This window comes from Alligator mississippiensis, chromosome 1 (assembly GCF_030867095.1).
Source record: "Alligator mississippiensis isolate rAllMis1 chromosome 1, rAllMis1, whole genome shotgun sequence".
In the NCBI taxonomy this organism is placed as follows: Eukaryota; Metazoa; Chordata; order Crocodylia; family Alligatoridae; genus Alligator; species Alligator mississippiensis.
The window spans coordinates 215,855,674-215,874,253 of NC_081824.1; the positions used below are offsets into that span (position 1 = coordinate 215,855,674).

The 18,580-nt window shown below is 38.2% G+C and overlaps 1 protein-coding gene across 1 annotated transcript in view; it reads left to right on the forward strand.

The window, feature by feature from the left end:
• Window positions 1-18,580, forward strand: part of MEIS1 (Meis homeobox 1) — a 124,770-nt gene that overhangs the window by 54,940 nt on the left and 51,250 nt on the right. The window contains exon 8 of the mRNA XM_006264785.4: window positions 8,534-8,679. Within this exon, the coding sequence (XP_006264847.1) occupies window positions 8,534-8,679 (146 nt within the window). The remainder of the gene's footprint in view (window positions 1-8,533; window positions 8,680-18,580) is intronic.

Here is an 18,580-nt window from a genome sequence, read left to right on the forward strand (position 1 = left end):
GGCCACCAGTGGCTGGAGTAAGATTGCAATCAGTCCTATGACTCTTGGCAGTGCACAGCACCCAGGTTGAAGACAAACCCAATGAAGGAAGGTGGCCTTTTATAATACATAGCTGGAATAAATTATTCCTGTAAATAATGTTGCTAGCAGGCTGTAAGTGTGGTGCTCTCACTTTCATTTTGATCCTCCTGCCTCCACTTATCTTCAGACCAGTAGTCAGGCGTCCAACAAGCTGTGTAGAATATGCTTATGGAGGGGTCCAGATATTCATCTGCATTGGGGCCTCATTGCTTCACATTAGCTGTGGTTCTATCCCATTTTCTCTAGGTACGTCAATATTGGCCGACTGCTATGGTGACACAGTTCTAGCGATGTAATCCTTTTTGCTGCTTCATGTGGTCTCATTGTGTAGCCTGTAGATGAGCATAAGTCAAACTGAAATTCAGACAAAAATGTATTTTTGTCTCCTAGATATACTATCATTACCTTCCTATTGAAAAAGATAAAAGGCCAGATCATCAGCTGATCTGGAACAGTGCCAGTTTACACCAGCTGAAGATGTGAGCTGATAGGTTTTTAAGAAGTCTCATATCTGAACAATGCATATAATTTTTGTATTGAAAAACACCTTCCCTCAACCAGTGTTGTGATATTTATGCTATATTTTACTTATAAGATTTTGTTAAGAGCTTTTGACTATTCTTGGTTAAGAGCAATACATCTTCTGGTTTAACCAGGTACTTCCTCTTCAGTCTTTACCCTTGCAACTGCCCAAAGCAAACTTATGTTGTTGGCAAAAGAAAGTTATTTGCTTCCCATTAAATTAATTGCTTTCTTTTTAATATTTAATATGGAGCATAGATACATGTCTCCAGAATGATCTTGCAAGTTGTCCATAATAGTAGAGTTTCCTGGACTCCGTTAAGAAGTTATGCTACATTTTGTTCTTCCTTGGTGTTTAGCTGTGAAAATTGCTGAACGGATGAAAATGAGTAAAATCTGTGTTTTTTTCTATTCATCAATGCTGTTTTTACTCTTTGTGTAGACAGCTAATTTGCTCGTTGTTTGCCTGAGGGGAATTCAAGTCAAAAAGGAGGATCAAGTTACTAGAAAAAGGTGCTTCTGTCTCTAAAGAACAAAGTACAATGTTTCAAGAAGGAAAAAACTTTGAAAATTTGTCAAATGTCAGAGTGTAATTTATACCTGTCCAGGTTACTCTGTCTATGAATATTTGTGTAGGATATTTTTGCAACTGTTTCTTTTAGTAACTTGTAAATATGGATGCTATCTGTGACTGACAACCTCCTACTGTTTATGTCATGGTCTGAATCCTTGCATGAAAAATGTAATGCATCTCTTTAGGAAATGTGTGCAAACCCAAACACACAGTATTTGTTCATTACTAATGCTCATTATCAACTTTGTTGTTTCTCATTACCTCTTTTTCCTTCTTTGTTAAATATATTTAACAAGGTTGTTCTTTAAAAAGAAAATTTGTCTCTCCTTTGAAATGCTGTTCTTAATTTGCTCCCATCTCAAAGAAACTTCCATCATTGTTGTAAATGAGCCAGGGTCTGATTGAAGTTCCTTGAATTCAGTGTTGAGTCTTCCAATTGGCTTTACGGGCAGTGGATCAGGCTCTTACATCAGATATGCCTAATAGTGAAACTGAACTCATAGAAAATGTTATTTCAATAAAGAAATCCCACAGCCACATTAAGCTTTCTACTTGACCGTTTTTCTTGTCTTCCCCATTCTCAGTTCTAGTTCCATGCTGGGGCTTTGGCAGGTTGAGAGCAGTTCGCAGTGGGTGAACAGTTACTTTTTTTTAAAACCATGAATGCTTTGTTGTGAAAACTGCCAGATTGACAGGCTTGTCATGTGAAACCTCCTGTTTACCCACAAGAACAGGTATAGCATGGATTAAAAGATGTGGAAATATCTCACTGTTGTGCCAATCTGTCTTAAATGTGTTCTGGAATGAGATGGTGGTTCAGTGTTTGTCCCCTCTGTCTCTGCTTAGCTTTGCAGCTTAGCACAGGTGGAGGAGGGAAGGCGGGGAGAGGGGGAATAGTTTTTTGTGAAAGCATACATTTGCCCACTAGGAGCTAAGATCATACCACCAACTCATTTCCCAGATGCCTCTGAATACCTGTCATTTGGAAATTACTTTACTTTAGTCACTACAGTCCAGGGCCGAATTTGAACTGGTATTATAAAAATATAAAGCTCCACATTCCCCTGTGCTTCTCCAATTCCAGTCAATCATTGGCGATACATAAGGATATTTCATGTTCCAAATTCTATTACCAACAAGATTCAATAGTTTCCTTCTGTCCTACTCTACAAGAATTTACAGCATCCCTGAATCTTCAGCATTAGTCCTCAGCTCATAAATTCAGCAGGATTTGAGCTGGAAGATGTTGTGTGTCATACATGAAGACTTTCACACAATTTGGACCCCTTATGCTCTCTAAAAGCTTCAAAATGATGGCAAACCTATCTTACATATTTTTAAGGAACTTGTGAGAGAAAAAGTACATAGATTTTGTAAGGGAGCACTGAGATAAAAGTGCATAAATTATAGTAGTTCATTGTAATTCACTCTGTGTAAAATTGAGAGAAGTTGTCTTGTCACCATTTAAAATCTCTCTGAAACATTATAATAGTTTAAATTATGCTTGTTAATAAACACACCTTTCCAATACAATTTGATAAGCTAACATCATTTCAACATCTTCCAGATTTCCCAAAATGCTTTTTTTTCCCATGATCTTTTTTTTAATTGTATGAGATCAATCTTTTCAATGACAAAGAACACCTTCATTTGACGAATGATTTCCAAATGGATTGTGCTATTGCTTAGATTACAGGAGAAAGGAAAAAACAGAGCAATGAGTAAATGGTTAAATGTTAAAATATTCTGCTTAGAGAACAGTAAGTTTCTCACAATAAAAGTAGTCAGAATTAAAAAGGAAATGCATACATGAATGTTTTTAGTTTACTTTTACTTTTATTCAATTAAAAAATACATTATCTAAAGGACCATAAAATGAAGCTATATGTCTATTATTTCATTGGAACGTAAAACAGTGTCATTCTAATATAAAATCCAGGAGTTTCTGGCTATAGTAGATTTTTTTCATTGTATTATATTATTAAGCACAAAAGTGTGCAACCTAAAATTGTTCCAAGAGTCAGAAGCAGCCATTCATGTGAAATATTTGGTAAGGAATAAGTTTAAATGCAGGGAGTTCTGTGTATTTTAAAAGACTCTGGGTTAGTCCTATGTTAATGGAGCCTTGCAGTTCAGGGGGCACTTAAGAGTTGCTGTGGTATTTCCCAGTGCTGTTCTTTAACATTTTCTTCAGTGAACTCCTTAAAGTGGTGGATTTAGATTCTTATCTAAAAGTGGATTGTAAAAGCTGGAGCTTGGAATGTGCCATCCATCCTGCATTTTGATTGGTTGTGCAAGTTTCAGTGCTGTCTAATTTTTTCAGACTTGTTGCAAAGCTGTTCTTTTTTCCCGGCAGCTTTAAACTATTTTTATCAGTATGATCCCAGCCGAAAAGCCACCTCTTTTTAAATGTTAAATGTTCTTGAGAAATGCAGACTTTTAAAAGAATGTGTTCCTCTAATGGAAAATATCAATATTTTTCCCGCAAATTTCATCACATGACAGCACTACTTGCAGTGAAATGGAAACTGGAATAAGATTGTCGATTGTGTAAATATTTGGGGGGATATATTTATCAGTTGGCTTTAGAAGTAGGGTTAGCTTTTTGAGACACCTAACAAGGGGGTGTTTGCAGCCTAAACATCCAGTGGAAAAGGAATTAACATTCTGGTCAAGTGTATATTTAGACAAATTTATATATAGTGAGCAAAGTCCTGCTTGTCTTACTCATGCAAGCAATCCAGTAGAATGAATAAGGCTCAAAGGATTACTTTGTATATGCATAATGTATGGAATATAACTTTTATAGACAAAAATTTCCAATATTGGTGTCTGATTTGGGGCCAACATCTGAACTTAGGAACTTTAGTTCTGCATATTGGCCTATATCCTTAACTGTAGTAGTTCCCTTGAATTCAGTGAGGGTACCACGATACACAAAATAATGTGTGTTTGTGAGGATACACCAGAGACACCTCAGGAGAAGCAGCTTGAATTTCAAGGGTGCTGAGCACCTGTAGCTCCTATGGAAATAAATGTGAATCATGAGCATTCCACCCAGATGTAAATTCAGACACCTTTTATGAAGATGCCTAAATATAAATTAAATACCAATATTAAGTATAAAGATTAACTATAGATTAGGCTTCCATGTTTGAAAACTGGGACTAAATTTAGATATTATACAAAATGTTGTACTTCCTGTCTTTTAATGTTAAATTGTAGTAAAATTCACTTTGGCTTCTTGTAAAACCAAGAAAAATGGTTTAGATGTGCTGTATTAGTTCTGCAGATTCTGCTCATCGTTGTTACTAGTGAATGCAAGTGCACGCATAAAGTTACTCTCAAAAGGAATAAATTTTGCGAACAAATGCTGTGGGATTGTTGAAAATCATGTTGCCTTTTACTGTTTGTATGCACAATTTTGGGGGTGAGGGCAGGAGGGGAAGTTGTTGGAGGGAGTAACCTGAATGAGAGGAACCCCTGCTGACTTGGCCAGCCTGACCCATTGAATGGTCTGAATATGATAAATGGTGCTTTATCCTTTCTTGAAAGGAACAAGATAGCACGGCCTAAATGCCTGGGTGTGCTTAAATAGGCAACTCTGGGACGTTTGAGTTGAGTGTGTTTGAAATCTGAGCTCTCTGACAGCCTGGGAGCTGCCACAGGTCACCTGCCTTACTCCATGGGGACAGGCCCAGGTCTCACAAGAAATTGTCCATGGACGAATTGTAGTACAAATTCCTTTCTTTGTTGGTTGGCCTCTTTCACTAGACCATGGCCTATAAAATTTTGTAAAAACAATTCTTAAATATTATTTGAAAGGGCAAATGGCCATGCTGAAAGGTTTGACAGTTTGACATATAGTACATGGTTTTGATAGCTCAGAAACTGAAATGTGGAGCCAAAGCTCTCCTTATGCTTGTTATAGGCTCGGTGTTTTTTAAATAGTGTCTAGTTGCTGTGCAGAGTTCCTCTGCTCCTAGCAATTTGACAGGCAATGAGTCTGCTTCAGTGATCTTAAATCCTTTTAGACTAATTTGTGAGAGAGCAGAAAAACAGCTAGCACCTTTGGATTCAGTGTTCAAAAATAGAGAATCAGGTATTGCCAATTAAAGTGCCATTTCAAACAATCATATCAAGACAGATTACTTTAAATTCCTCTGATAATGTCATGCCATGCCTAAAGAGAAAGCAACTGGGAGTTTCTCTACAGACAAAGGATTTGAGTGGACCAAGCTCATCAGTGACTGAGACAGAGGTAGTGTGAACCAGATTTCTGCATTAGAATGTTGCGTATGTGCAACGTGAATGCAAGCAGTGTGCCTACTCTGCCCCTGAATTGCCAAAGGCCATTTCTAAGAGCCTCTGGCCTCTCAGTCACTGGCCTACTAGTTAATTGCCACACGGACTTCGTGACACATGGGCAGATAATATGACATTTTCAGTTTCTGTCACTAGCAAACGCCACAACGTTGCTTGCACTAGTTGCTAAGAAGCTGTCAGAAACCATTAGCAGTTGGCTAAAGTTGCCCTATGGCATTTCCTCATGGCATCAGCAAAACGAGCATAAATCACCCAGTGGAGCCTACTGCTATACTAATGAGGCTGTAAGCTTGTTTATGGACTAGCATCATTTTTATGATTATTTCCACCTTTTCAGTTTGCCTTCATTTGGCGGCAGGAGAAGTCAACTTCAGGAATGAAGTCACTGCTGACATTTTACAAATGTGGTTCCTAGCCGCTACCATGTGGTTGGTCAGTGGTTCTTCAAGTTTGTTTAGTGATCTTTAAAAATAGGAAAAAAGGAAAGAAATTCTCTGGAGACCTCACAGAGGTGAACATATCAAATTGCAGAGTGAATGGAAATACCAAAATACACAATTGACTATTTAGACTTTCCTCTGTGGTTTTGTCCTTCCAGGATCAATTTTCAATTTAAAAAAGTAGGAGAGGTTAAACAATTTATTAAAATCTACCAAAGTATTTGGGCTTAGAATAGTCTGCTGCTTTATTATCCACTTTCTTCCTTTCACTTTCCCTAACTCGTGTTGGACAGGACCCGAGTTTATTGTTTTAGGCTTTTCTGAACATGCACCAGTATTTACACTGGATTGAAAGCATTTGCTTCCAATGAAAATCTTGTCTTAGATTACAACCCAGCAGTGTAATTTCCCTCCCAGATGGGAGTAAAGTAGCTGAATTTGCCTAAAAACAGTAGGAAGAACAAACTGTGCATTAAGCCAAGGCTGTTTTTGGCTTGAGCTAATGATGTAACAGAAACCTTTTATTTGGGATAGGTCACTGCCAGGGATTGAAGGAGGTGATCTGGCTCTCGCTTGAAAGGTTTCTCCATTGTATCTACATAAGTCTTCACTTAAAAAATTCTGTTCCTAATGCTTCTGCTTTCATACAGCAGAAATAAACAGGAAAGGTTCTGGGGAGTGTTATACATGGAATGCAGAAAGCTTTTCCTCTCCTAATGGAGTATATAATTCAGGTGCCCTGAAGGCATGCTTTCAGGAATTCTTTTGCCTGAGGTAATGGGAAGCTAAGGCGGCTTTAAGGCCTTGATTATCTATTGATGCACAAAGCTGGAAAAAAAGTCATCTCCGTTGGATTATAGTAGATATTTCCATAAATTATCAATGAATACTCCTCTAGTCAGGTGCTAGGCATTGCCTACTAAATTATTCTGAAGGGGTTTTGAAATGGATAGAAAGTGTATTTTAAAAATAGGGGTGAAACAATCAGAGGGAGGTGGAGAAAGGCAGTGTCATTAGGTTAGAAGCTTTTCATTTTTAATCAATGAACATGTAATATTTTTCTTTTCCATGTTTGCCTCTCACAGATAGCAAGTGGATTAGCCCATGGAAATTGTAAATGCTCTTGAGTTGTTTCCTTTGCTCATGTTTCTTTTATGAATTATTATTTTATATGGTGAATTGCTTCTCTGTATAAAAGCCTTTTTTATATACTGGGCTTTCACAGAATTCGTTTGTCAAAGATATCTGTTTGTAAATATGAATATTCAAGGCTAGCCTTTCATTAAGTACACAGAGCAAGTCATAAGAACAGTTACAAATTTGCCATGGTCACTAAAATACTAAAAATATAAACGTCTAATCACTTCTTTGCATTAAACTCTGTATAACAGATCATAATGCTGACAGTCCAAAGCCCTTCCTTTTCTACTCCTAACAAAAAAGAGTTACTCTGGATTCATCCCAGTTTGGATGACTTTCTTGACCATTCTTGCCTAGGGGTGTGAAGAACACGTGCCTAATTACATCACAACTCTGTATTATTACAAAAATAGTGTCTTTGGAAGCCACGGTATTACCATTCTAGCCATATGTAGAGGATGGAAGGAATAAATTGCTATATAGTTTTGTTTATAAGCTGCTTTCAGGGTTTAAATGACAAAAATTGCAGAGTTTGACTATACACTGCAACCTTTGCTTTTCTTTGAATACTAGACCACTGGTGCATCATGGACAAAAGTGGCTGCTACCTGGTTTAATACTTCTGCTGCTAAGCTGTTAATTTGATGAGCTGTCTAAGGCCCTCTCAACTTTTAAAGAAATTCCCAGTGCTTTGTTGTACCAGTGCAAATGCCTATGGTAGTCATGGTAAACCAGCGTAAGACAGGGTTTACATGTTACCACAACTGACTTTGATAGTTACATCAATGTGGTATCCAGTTACCACAGTGTGAATTTTCTTAGGCTGGGATTTTTAACTGTACCTGAGGGGCATGGGTGCCCAAATTCCATTGAAAGTCAATGTGAGTTGAGCATCTAATGCCTTTAGGCTTCTTTTGAAATTTGCTCTTTAACAGAGTCGGAATCTCACCAACGTCTCTTTGAACTTGAGTAAAGGATGCAGGGGTGCAAGAGGGTTGCTTCCAAACTGTCTCTTCTCATTTGAGCTGTGCATCACTGAGTAGCAAATGACACCACTTATTCCACATATTAAGGTGATCTGACAGAATCAACATATTGCAAACCACAGTTTGGTCAAACACCATTTTCCTGATCTATAAACACGTGGAAGTTATTTCTGTAAAATAACATATCATGAAGAGACCACTTCTGCACCCTGGCATGTGGGGTAATTGCAAAAATCCTGCATCAAATTAGGGAAGTGGCTATGTCATTCCTGTAACTCTTCCGAATAAACCAGAACTGTGCTGAGATAATTATTCAACCCCTCCCCCACCCCTGCTCCGGTAAATTATGATGTTAAAGAATTTCTATCACATTTCAATATTCATGCTGTTTATACCCAACGTCAGGCTTTGGCCGAAGTATCTAAAGGTAGCATAAGTCAAAATTTGATTCACTATATTTACAGGTGACGGCTTGGACAACAGTGTAGCTTCCCCCAGCACAGGTGATGATGATGATCCAGATAAGGACAAAAAGCGACATAAAAAGCGTGGCATCTTTCCCAAAGTAGCCACAAATATCATGAGGGCATGGCTGTTCCAGCATCTCACAGTAAGTGCATTCTAGATCACATATGTGATATGAACATGGAAAAATTGTCATAGTTTTGCTAGTAGAAAATAAAAAGGTTTTAATATGCTACTGACAGGGAGCTTGGAGTATTTCTGATGGTAGCAATTGCAGTCATTGCATTCATTGTTTGCTAGATGCCCAGAGAAAGAGCTTTAATAGTATGTTTATATGTTTTATGTTGCTTTTTAGTGTTTTGGTTTTGAGTGCAGTGGCTGAGAGGAGCTCTTCTCCAAGTGTGATTAATCAAATCTTAATAATGTTAGAGACCAATTCTGCCCTTGTTCACATGGCTGCAGCTCCTTTCGGCTTTCATGGAAGGTGCTGTTACTGTGTTGCAGAGTGCACCCTTTTGCCCATTGTTCTGTGTTCTGGAGAAATTAAAAAAATAAATGGGAAGAAAAAAATTTGCTAGAGATCACAGAATATGTATCAGAGAAAGGTTTGAATGTATCTGGTTAAATGGAAAAAAAACATATTTGTCTTAGGCTCCGAGTATAAATTATTGCTGTATTTAACACAAGGAAAAATATGTACACTTATTTCTGTTGTCACAGGTACCTGTATTTGTATGTGATTAGAAATTAAAGCTCCAGAAAGGTGTGCTGGGTTGAGCTTTAGGCTGCTGTTTTCATTAAGAACACTGTATCTGAGAGAGCTCCTGTTACTGATCGATGAAATGTTCCTAATACCAGCCTTCTTTTTGTCCAGCCTATGAGTATTGTGTGGTGAGGCATCATCCTGTGCTCATTAATTTAGGATTTCATCCCACAGACCAATATATTCCAACTGCCCCTGTCCATGATGGAACCATGAGACACAAATAAGAAATGTTTGCATGATCCCAAAGTCTGTCCCACACTTCTGTTCTCTAAGTGCATCAATGATCCACTTCCTTCACTCCTGTAATTGGGGTAGGGGATCATATAAGGAGCCCAATCCCAACACCAGAGAAATGGTTATGCAAATCCTCCCTATTTCCCTCGCTCTGAGAGCAACCAGTAGCTGACAAGGCTGTCAGCACTGGTATCAGAGAGAGAATCCTGCCCTTCCTGCTCCACCTTGAAATAAACAAACCTTCCTGCTGACTACTGACTCCCTTCCCTGCCTAGATGGGTCCTTAGACACCTGCCAGTTGCTCCCTACCTTTGCCATATTTTGCACAAGGAGGTTTTTTGGTGCCATGCTTTCTGTGTCTCCACAAGACCAGAGTAAAACCAGGGTGCCACTACTTCAGGCAGTTGAGGTAGCTATCGCTCTGCCAGGTAAATGCTGGACCCCCATTACAAGGCTGTCTTCTCCCCGAGCCTGTAGTACTGTTGTGTGTTACACTAGTTTGGGAGCAGTTGATTCCAAAACATTCCACAAATGCCATGCCATTGGAGACACTCTATCCTGGCCCGTAAGTCCAGTGGCATTCTGATCCTCATACCAGCCTGACGTCTCTGTGCCAGTTGGCTGATATTGTGGAACCAATTTGCATTCCCAGTTGGGAGATGCACTCCGGCAACCCTGCAGTTAGAGTAGAAAACAGTTCACGCACAACAAAGTGTGACAAATACACACACCTAGTGTGCATACCCCCAGCTCAAGCTGTCTTGTTCCGGAGGTGCTATGATATTCATTTTATTTCTATTGTCGCTACTTGTTTCCACAAGAGCCTCTCATGAACTAGGTACTTTCCAACTGTGTGCAGTGGATGCTGCATTGTAAATATATGCTGAGTACCTCTCCCCAAGCTGCTTGCTACAATGACCAGAGTGCCACTAGCTTGTGGCAGATATGTCCCAGAGACCCTAACCTTCTCACTTTGTAATGAGTGAAGATTGCAATCCTCAGGACCCGAGCAATAAAGGCAATGCCCTTTTGCCAGGATTGCCAGTTTAAAGATCTACCATCCAGGTACAAGATCAGCTGTAATTCTGTGAATCTTTAGTGAAAAACACCTCTTTACTTGTATGTTCCTGCAACATCTTGTTGGAATTGAGGTTTGCCTGTTCAGTCTGGTAAAACTATTGGATCATACTCTTCACCTCAACTTACTGCAGACTGCATGTTATTACAACCAAATCAAGTCATCTTAAGGAGGGACAAGAGACTATTTACCAATAGGAAAAGCCCTGGGAAGCATTGCTGAGAAAATCAGATGTTTTAGGCTCTTTCAAGCACCTGTTATATCTAGGAGGAGCTTGAGAATACAAATTTTTGTAACTTGTTATTACATGATAAGGATGTGGTTTTTTCTATCATGAGAAGCCAGAGTTCTGTTCTTTTCTTTCAAAAGCAAGAGCCCCAGAGAACACCTGCATTGAAATGGATGACTGACTATAAACCTGCAGAAAGATGACAGTGAAGTGTGTTGATGCTATGGAAAGAGTCAGCTCTGCCTGAACTATGGCTGTAGAAAACTGTGTCTCACAGGCTATATTAGCAACTAGCCTCATTGCATCCTGGACACTAGAAAACCAGATAATCCAGTCCAGTAACTCTTCCAGATATGGGCAGGCTTTTCCCACCAGTCCGGATACCCTCTTTTTTAAAAGGAGATAGTCATTGCCCTTGCTAATCTCAGGTACATCCAACAGCAAGCTAGGAATGTAATGCTTTGGACAAATTCATAGATTCATAGGGACCTCAACTGATCATTGAGTTCAACCCCCTGCCTAGGCAGGAAAGAGTGCTGGGGTCAGATGACCCCAGCCAGATGCCTATCCAGCCTTCTCTTAAAGACCCTCAAGGTAGGGGGGAGCACCACCTCCCTTGGAAGCCCATTCCAAATTTTGGCCACCCATAAAGAAGTTTTTCCTGATATCTAGCCTAAATCTGCTCTCTGTCAGTTTGTGACTATTGTTTCTTGTTACCCCAAGAGGCGCCCTGGTGAAAAGAGCATCTCTGACCCTTTGCTGAGTCCCCCTAACGAATTTGTAGGCAGCCACAATATCACCTCTCAGCCGTCTGTTGCGGAGGCTGAAGAGGTCCAGGTCCTTCAGTCTCTCCTCATAGGGCTTGTCCTGTAAACCCCTAACCATACGAGTGGCCCTTCTCTGGACCCTCTCGACAAAGTAACAAAAGTGCCCACAAGTTATAATTCTAGGGGAATTGTTGAGTGGGATTAGTAATATTCAAGAGCGATTGCTTATTCCACCAAAAAGGAGCATGATTACTGATGCATTTTTAAGAAAAAAAATTGGAACGTAATATTTGAGTCCAGCTTAAAAGGCTTCTGGGTATCTGATCATCACTTGGTTCAGCATTCTGTATAAACAGGAACACCAGGGCTATGGCCTCCCGAGTGCTTTGGACTCTACTTGCAAACTAGAAGACCATGTCCGTTCACCCCCCATCCCATGAAAAAATCCTGTTTTAAGGATGCTCAAGTAAAGATCTGAGACCTGCAAACCTCTCTGTTTCCCTGGATAGCTGGAGGAAATTGAGTTATTTCTTAACAATTAACACTAACAGAAGTGAGCTGGAATGAGAACCCAAGACAAGTTCAAACGTTTCTCAGGAGAAAGCAGTTTCTTTTGACTAGCACGTTGTACACATTTTTGGGCTACTTACCCAATCCGTTTGAAACCAGGATAAAGAGACAAATTGAATCAAATTCATCACTACAGAATATTAGAGAGGTAGATTCTTTTTTTTCATTTAAGCATAGCCTGACCTATATCTGAAATATCACAAGACATCAGCAGTTACCAGAGTCCTGGCTATCAACACAAAGTCATCCAACTTTCTGTAACTCTTGAGTCACTGTTTATAGACTGTCTAAGAAAGGAACTGAACTTCTTGGAAATCATGTAAGAAAATAGAGCAGACCACCAACATGGATCCTTCAAAATAAACTGGCAATTAAAGGAAAATGAGTACTTCACAGATCTGTGAAGGCATGACTCTTAAGACTGTTCCATCAGAGTCTAGGTTTGATGTTCAGTGCATGGATACAGTACAAATCTTAACAACCATCTGCAGGATTGCTTAAGTGCAAAATAGGGCCAGGCACTCTATTCATGGGAGAGGAGACTCATTTTTGTTGTTGTGCCTGGAAAAACTCCTGGGGGAGAAAGACCAAGATTATGAAAGATGAACAAGCAACCTGATGAATTCTTAGGTTTGATACTGAGTTTGAAGAGACTGTGCATGCAACATCCAGTACAGGTCAAACAGGATAGAGGGACAGACACTAGAGAACATCCTTCTGCATCTGTCTCCAGAAATCTAGCACCTAATGAAAGGTGGGATGCCTAAATGGGAGGTGAACACCTGACCTGGATTGCACAGGCTAGGAGTTGCCTAATCCAGAGAGTTAAGCCTCCTTTATGGTGATGGAGACTGACTGGCCAAACCTCCATGCACAGTAAGATTTTTGAAACATCTCTGCATTCCTACACAAACTACAAGGAAGAATAGGCAGAAGAAACTGTGGAGCCTGGATTTTCACAATAAGTGATTTTTTCATAATGGCAATATTAGTGATATGATATCATTAAAATGCCCTAGAACAATTGTTTTGAGTAAAAACAAAAGGGGGAAACACAGCTAGGCTGGCAATATCAGTGTTCAGTGTATGGAACACTTGAAACAGGAGTTAGATCTGAGTTCTTTCCTCACCTCTGGTAACTTGCAGCAACATCATTCCATGGCCATGCCTTACTTTCTCCATCTGAAAAATGGAGGGGATAAATAAGTGAGCTGCCCTTAGAGAAGAAAAGCACTATATAAGCCTAACTACTATTATATTAGTAGCAACACACACATAGAAATATCCAGCATTCCAGTTGGCTGTTGGCAGTTCCTAATTGGGCTATCTGAAAAATCTTTTAAAAGATAAAAACTTGCTCACAAATATAATATTAATACACATGAATGGCACAGAATTAACCAAAACAGACAGTAATTGCTGTGTCTGTCATATTAATGATTAATGGTCAGAATGATTTGAAACAAATGTACAACTATGATTTTTTAAAAGTTTAGAGGTTGGTTTAATTTCTTCTTTGCTCTTATTATATTTAAAAATATGCTGAGGCTTCCTCTGTGTATAGTCTGGGACCGCATTTCCTAAGGTTTGCCCTTTACTTGTCATTTTGCTTTTAGAAGTAAACTTTCTTTGTTGAAGAAAAATCCAAATCAAGGCTTTAACTCCTTGGATTCCATGTTCACACATCACTCCTCCAGCAGTGTCATTCAGCAAATCCCCATTAATTTTAGTGATGCAGCAGGACTGACTTGATGTATGTCCAAAGGCCATGCAAGTGCTGTCTTCTCTGGATGTAGGCTGTGAATTCAGGAACACTCAAGGGGATAAATTAATCCAGATTGTCTATTTTTTTTTAGAATAAAGAAAAATTGGAACACCAGTAGCTAAAACTATTAAAAATAGTGACCACGCTGACAGTTTAAGACTAAATAATTTTATTTTTAGCAAATGCTATTCTGACTTCCGTGTTTACTTTTATAAAATTCCCCCTTGGGGTAGCTGGCTGATTTTCCTATTACTTGAGCTAAGCTTACCTGTGAATCTTGTAATTTACCTGAAGAAGTGTGTTAAATGATCTCATGTAAATTGTGTTGTGTGTGAAATCTGCTATTAGAAAAATACTGTAAATCTGAGCTCCAAAAAAGTGCATAAAAAATGATAGCTTGCCAAATTTGGTAGAATGTATCCAAACCACAAGTGACCTTAGGCAGTGCAAACTGAAATAAAGATAAGACTGGGATTTGAGTGATGTCATCTGATGACATCTCAGTGTTTTTATCTCAAATTTATGATGTTTTCCATGGCTCAGTCAGAAAGTTGCATCAAGCCTCATGCATGATGCTGTAAGACATAGCAAAATGTTATATACCCCAGATTTTATTTTCAGAACTATATTATGCCATCAGTTTTAAAGCAGAACTCCTCATGAATCAGGTGGCCTGGCCCCAAGTGAAGGTTGCAGAATGAGGAACTGTCCTGAAAAAAATAAGATGGTTGCCAACCCCAAAACAAAAAGAGTTCAATTGCGAACAAGGCAGGTGTAATTTCTACTTCAAACCCCCTCATCTGTTCATCCCAACAATACATTCTTCCAATTTAGAAGTTAAAAATGATTTGTGCATACTTTTAATCTTGTTGTGAAGATACTGTACTCTTTAAAGCAAGGATAATTTAAAAAGCTGGAAATGAAAGCCTCATTTTGGGGATTACACAATGTAATTGGTTTGGTTATATGATGAGTATTTGATGATCTGCACGTTTATCATCTAATCAGGCAAAAAAAAATCCCATAAAATTATAATCCCAAAAGATATTTAATAACAATTTAAACTATTGAAGGCTTTGTTTAAGCGCATTAGGGGATTATAAACTAAATTTTTTTAATGGTGCCAAGAGGTAAATTCTAGGATTTCAAACACCTTTTAAAAAGCAAATTACCATGATTTAAAAAAATGATGGCCCAAGGATTTTCTCAGTGTAAATCCCATAATTTAATAATTATTTTTAACTTCATTTAAAAAAGTTTCCTGAAGAGTTTAAATTTTGCTAATATGGGAGAGTAGGCACATATTTACTCTTCTGGACTGTCTAGTAAAAAAACGTTTTCTCCATTGTTATGTCTGGGAATTGCATCTTAACTGATAACATGGCACAGTTATAATAAGTAGCAAATATAAACATAAACATCTTTTTAGAAATAATTTTCTTGGCAACAAATGTAGAAGCAGATCTTTTTTTGGATTATTGAAAGATTCACTTTATAATCAGAATTAGACCAGTTAAGGAGGATGTGTTTCTTTTTGAGCATATTAATACTGATAAATTATTATACCACAATGGTTAAATGCAATATATTTTACGTATATGTATGTGTATAAAATATCATGTGCACTCTAACATTCCATGTATCTTCTGATGCTTGATAGTGTAATAAGAGTTATATTTCAATATATTACCCTCAAAGTCTTTTACTTTTACCCTATATATAAAAGCCTCCCCTTTTATTTAACTTAATTGTAGACAGTGCAAAGAAAGTCCAACTTTCAAGTATACAAGCCTTCATAGTGCCAGGTTCCCAGGATTTACAGATATTTTTAACTTGAAAGGGCAACACCTGAGACCCCATATTCCTTCACAGGATGACAATGGCAATTTTAGCCTTAATGAATGAAATTATCCTAAGGATCAATCAATCTGATATGTCACAAAGGACTGAAACTGAACTGAAAGATCCAGCAGAGACAAGACCATAATTCTAATAGCTTAATGCAAAATTAACTTCTTGGTGCTGTATCAGCTACACAGTTTGATGAGGGATATTCTGGAAAAAAAGAAGGAAAAAGCCAAACATTTTTTTATCTTCCACATATATGTTGCTGTTGACCTGGGCTTAGCTGTATTCCAAAGGTATTACACTTTTTGCAATCTAGCTGTTGATGTCTGCTTGCTGTTGTTACTTCAAGTTAACAGTTTCTACAAAGGCTGTGGAGTGTGTCCCATCTGGACAAAAATCTCATACTCCAGACAAAAGATCTTAGCTTCAATCATGATTCTACAGTTCTGAGAAACATTGCCCTGTAGACGGTTGTTATATGTGAATTCAACTAAGTTGCCTGTACAGAGCAAAACATACTACAGATCATGCATGCTGGATCACAGATGAGAAATCCAGGAGTTCTAATTAATTGGTATGAAAAATTAATTCTATAATTGGTCACTTCTCTCCCTGAAAATAAATTCCTTTTGCCTTCTACCCTACTGAGTTTAACAGGCTGATAGAATATTTTTACAACCACAAACTATGCGACAAATAACCTCTGTCTTAGTTTCTCATAGGTTTCAGAAATAATGATGACCTGTGAAAACATTTTGGTTGAAACCAGAAGCTGAACAGGTTTTGGAATGAGACATCCATCTCCATGAAAACCTATCTTATTTTGTTACATATTTTCCCCGTCTTTTGTCTTGTATTAACTATATTACCTATATGAAAATCACCATAAAAATCAAAGAATTTGCATTTCAGAATAGTTCAGAGAAATAGTTTGGCAATTAATGTTAAATAACAAATATACTAAAGAAAATTTTAAAATCTTTGCAAGAAATTTATGAAATAAGGCAAATTAATTGGCTAAATTTTCCAGTATTATTCAGAATTATTCAGTAGTCCTTTTTTCTTGGTTCATATTCTAATACAGCTGCTACAACAGAGAATTCTTGAAGGTATCTATATTGATCTTCAGACATTAATACATATTAGTGTAATTTTTAAGCCTGACTCTCTTAGCTACATAACTGGCAGTCACTTTTTAAGGAGTCTCTGAAGCACCAGAATAAGCTAGTAAGAGGCTTAATCAGGTCAGGTACAATGCCAAAATGTGCTGCACTACAAGAGGCAGGAAGGTATCTGTTGAGATGCGTTAGTTTGCAATGAAAGATAAACTCTGTAGATTCAGATGTGATATATAAGTTGTGTACACTAGGAAATCCCTTGATTCTCTAGCCCTACTTACATCAGCTGTACATATGTGTAAAGAAGTCTTAAATTAGTGTAATTCTCACTTACTGCCAGTTCTTTAGAATACAAGGTAAAGTAGCTCACATCTTGTTTTACTTGCTATTTTTGACTGGAGTTGGTAAAATTTTTTTTATTCATGCAGAAAATTTAACTTCTTATTGAACCCTGTCCGCCCCCCCCCCCACACACATTTTAGTTTCATAGATGGTAGGTTTTCAGGTTTATTGTCTAAAAGTTTGCCATGGCAAACATCATAAGTTTGAGATTAAAACACTAAGATGTCATCACGCAAATCCCAGCCTTATCTTTATTTCAGTTTGCATTGCCTCAGGTCACTTGTGGTTTGGATACATTCTACCAAATTTGTCATTCTGTTTAGTCGAAAACCTAGGTTTTCATTAAATCAATTTCCATTACAACAGTTTCAACAAAAAATGTTTGACTGGCTCTTATTTTTAAATCTTTAATTTTCTCCCCATATAAATTACTCTAATTTAGGGTTTCATTCTATGTAACTAGAGAGAACGTAAGTAAGTAGAAGGGAGTCTAGGACACTACATCACTTCCTCATTTGGGACTATTATAATTTCATAGAGGATTCTTTGTACTTCAGTGGTATTCCACCATCTTCAGTTAGGTGGGTTCCAGAAGACTTATAACTGCCTAGTTTGTTTCATGAACTGGAAACTTCTTCCAAAAAGAACACCTCACACTGAAGATATTGCATTAATTCTCCTTTCCTTGTTACTGACAAACCATCTTTTGGTACATATGTACAATATCAGCCTACTAAAATTATTCTTTTTTTTTTTAAACCCTCTTTTTCAAAGGATGCAAATAACACAATTGGGAGGTTCTAGCATAGCTCCTAACATAGGATAAAAGGAAGTGTGAGGCCTACAATGATAAAATGGGAAACAGTTTTTTAGAAGTAGAGAGAAAGTGGAAAGTACTGATAAGAAGAGGTGCCTTTAGATGTCAAGGGGGTCCTGTGGTACATAACACAGTCAAGTCACCTTTGATAAAATGGAATAATCCACACAGGGCTTACATCTACACATAAAATTAAGGCGATGTGGTAAACTCCAGAGCAGTTTGTACAAGGGTACACTGCTCCCAGGCTCAGCGTCTACAAGTGCACATGAGACAGCAGCAGTTTGAGCTGGGGCAGAGCAGCCCTGGCTGGCAGCAGGCTTTGGGAATCAGCCCCAGGCTCCAGGTGGTGGTATCAGGACTGGTCAGGGCATGAGAGTGTTGAAACTACAGAGCCATGTGGTTGACCCCCCCAGGCCTTGCCAGCGTGGGGCTGCTTTGCCTTGACTCAAAGTTCTACTGTTTTGGTCAGTGTCCACATGTGCATTTTAGCGCAGTAAATGACTCCACTG